We start from the raw sequence: 3,568 nt of genomic DNA on the forward strand, positions 1-3,568 counted from the left end.
ACCTTTGACTTTTCTAGTAGAAAAATAATCAAAACCTTTGAACATGCAGTATCTATCCAGCATGAGGATGAGATCATGTATCTCCACCATCTATAGGATCTCTATCATTTTTTACAGAAATATAAGTATGTCCACATAGGACTTGTCCAAATAGCCTTTAAGCCTTTGACTCTGTTAGGTCAAAATACCAGTATCCAGTGTACTCTTCGAGATGGTCAATGTCTCGATTGGAGAGCATCACTTATGGGAGCTATAGAAACTAGCCTCTCACATGGTCCAGTCTATTTCAACATACATCCAAACCTTAGTATAGCACTTACAAATGCTAATATGTCCAAAGTCTTAGAACTCATAGTGTTATCCAATGGTTATGAATATCTTCCAGGATCTCCACCCTTTGCGGTAATTTCCAGAATTTATCTTAAAGTTTTAACAACTTTAAATTTATATCAGAAAATAGAGTGAGTTAGGATATACACATTGCGTTTTCACAAAGGCGAGTCAGGTTTGAATCCAGGGAGGCACGCTCTCTCTGCGGGACTTTGTATTGTAATATGATCAAAGCTTAGCCTCTTTTGTAGTGCGTAAGAATGTCAATTGGGTGCCTCGGTGTTGAGTTTTTTTCCTATGGGTGGAATTATATATAACCAGCAATTAGTTACTCCAGAACCAGAATCCACGAATATTATGATATTGCACGAGTCTTTTTTTTGGAGTTCAATATATATATTTATATATATTTCTTCCATTTTTTTATTAATACAACCAGTTATGCTTATGAAAGGAAATGTTTGAAATTTCAATTTCATCATCAATTTTTTTTTTTTAAAAAAAAAATCATTGTCAATTAAAGAAAATTAATAACGACCATTTGAATTTTGGATAAAAAAATGATTCTTTCAACTCACTGAGTTCGATCACTAAGTTAACATATAGGTCTATGAATATCTGAGGAACATAAATTTAGCACTCTTTCATGACAAATCTCATGGTAATTAAAAAATATATATATATGGTGTCTCATTAAAACCATAGAGTTGAACATACCATAATCATAATTAATTAATTAATAAAATGATCGAAACAATCTTAGGAAGTAACATTGCGAAGCAAGTTTGACTTCTTCATTTCATTTACAACCTTGACAGCTTATGTTGTCATCCTGTTCTTCCCGGCCTCGCCTCCATGTTTCTCCCACTTCTGACAGTGTTGCTTTTTGTCTATATGCTGTACTATGTCCATCTATCTTTATTTCAAGGCCTATTTTGGATAGGGTTACTGTCCAAAATAGGCTTTAGAATAAAGTTAAAAAATCAATAAACTGACTTTTAACTTAGTTACCAAAAGAGACCTATATTTGATTTATGTATTTATATAGCACAACTTCGATAAATAATCTAAACACTCCTACCCATTAACATGTTACAGAACAAGTTGAGTTCTCTATCCCATTTACAAGCTTCACAGCTCATGTTGTCATCCTCTTCTTCGCGGCCTCTCCATGTCTCCCTCACTGTGATGCTTTGAGTTTTTCCATGACAACAGAAATTTGTTTTTTGGCTAACCATATGATTGTTGATCCACATTGTGTGAATAATGGCCTTGATTCTTTCTCTGCACTCTTGGATTCTCAAGCTCTTTGAATTTGAACAAGTATTGTTCATTGCATTTAGAAGCTTTAGGCTTTGTTTTGTTGATTGCCCACCCCTAGAGTGGAGGATCATACCATACACGTATGAGGCCTCCACGTGTCCTTTCTCTGCTGCTCTCTTCAAATGCTCTAGTCTTGATTCCATTCTCATGTGGCTGAAGTATTCAACCTATAATATTACAATTGCAGAAATTAAACACAAATGAGATGTTAAAAAAAATATTAGATGATTTTATTTCAAATGTGAGGATAACTATACATAATTGAATTTAATATTATGAATAAATTTCTGAACAATCTAGTTTTCTAATTTTTCTGTTACATATATGAATGTTTGTTTTCTTTTCACAACTTAAAATATATTAAAAATTGGTGATTTTTAAGTTTAACAGTCAATTCAAAATAGACTGACATATAACTACTTTCTATTATATAGAGATAGAGTCTAATATATTATTTGAATCATTTTTCAATATAAAAAATTATTCTAGATACTCATAATTTAATCATAACAAAGTGCCAATAATATACATGATAGCTTGACAGGACCCATAAGGCCCTAAGAAATATTTTCATTTCTTAGTATCTCACATTTTTTTTTTCAGTAGTGTACTCTTCGATACGGTCGATATCTCGATTGGAGTGTATCACTTATGGGACCTATAGAAACTTGCCTCTCACATGGTCCAGTCTATTTCACCATATATTCAAACCTTAGTATAGCACTTACAGATGCTAATCTGTCCAAAGTCTTAGAACTTAGAGTGTTATCCAATGGTTATGAATATCTTCAAGGATCTCTACCCTTTGCGGTAATTTCCAGAATTTATCTTAAAGTTTTAACAACTTTAAATCCTTATATCAGAAAACAGAGTGAGTTAGGACATACAGCTCTGATAGACACCAACCTTTTCAGTAGCCAAGTTGCAGTGCCAAAAATGGTACCACGACGAGAAATAAAATTTCCAGATAGATGGCAGATAAACCAAGCTGTTCCAGCTCGGCCAATTGTCTAACAAACATGGGATGAAGTAATCCAGACACAAGGATGAAATGTTTACCTTACCTTTAAAAGGCCACAAAGGTCTTTATCCAGAAGTATGTCTAGTACCAGTTATAGAACTGTTCCATCTTATAGTGTAGATTTACTTGAGTCTTCCAGACAATCGTTATCTGAACTAACTGAGTCGGTCTTACAAGGACTGTCCTCAAGACTAACCTCCAGACCTCCAAGTGATACACAACAACCTGAAACTACAGTTGATCCTATAGTTCAGGGAGTTTAATTTTCAGAGAATCGAATACCACATGGTATTTATGAATCCAGAAAGCCTTATAGCCCTACAGCCAATGATATGAATTTTGAAATCTAATGGATTTTACACCCGGAAGTAAAATTAGAAAACCCTTAAATGAGGATCTACAGAAAGAAAAATACAGAACATTTAGAGAATGGTATTTTAGTTACCATACCCCTCTCTAGTCCGAACAATATAAAAACCAGTATTATGTTCATTTAGAACAACATCAAAAATTACAGTCTTTTCCTTAGTGGTATGTTGAAAATATCACTCCTACAAAATCTCAGATTAATGTCATTGAGAATATGCAGAAAACTTAGGTCACCACTGATGGTCAACGTTTTACTTCTGTCCACCCCCCAACCCAACCCCTGGAGTTACAACCATTAAGTAGTAATACCAAACCTTTAGCCATTGCTGCTTGTATGGAAATTCCACACAAATCACAAAATAGGGATCCTATTCTCATTCAGGATATGGTACCTATATTCAAACAGCATAATTATACAAATCTATTTTTCCAACCAGCAGGCAAACAGCTCACCAAAATTGAAGAAACTATTAATCGTATCAAAAATAGTTGTCACTTACAACCAAAATCTGAAGTCAAAACTGA

The 3,568-nt window shown here is 33.8% G+C and overlaps 1 protein-coding gene across 1 annotated transcript; it reads right to left on the reverse strand.

Moving 5' to 3' along the window:
- Positions 1-1,397: 1,397 nt before the first annotated feature.
- LOC145802444 (putative F-box protein At1g67623) lies at positions 1,398-3,367 on the reverse strand. The gene is made up of 2 exons (XM_082895159.1): positions 3,353-3,367; positions 1,398-1,820 (listed from the first exon to the last, which is right to left on the reverse strand). The coding sequence occupies exons 1-2, from the start codon at positions 3,365-3,367 to the stop codon at positions 1,398-1,400; spliced, it is 438 nt and encodes a 145-aa protein (XP_082751285.1).
- Between the last annotated feature and the right edge of the window lie 201 nt (positions 3,368-3,568).

The sequence above is a fragment of the Camellia sinensis genome, chromosome 11, assembly GCF_055761805.1.
Source record: "Camellia sinensis isolate YWXY chromosome 11, ASM5576180v1, whole genome shotgun sequence".
Lineage (NCBI taxonomy): Eukaryota > Viridiplantae > Streptophyta > Magnoliopsida > Ericales > Theaceae > Camellia > Camellia sinensis.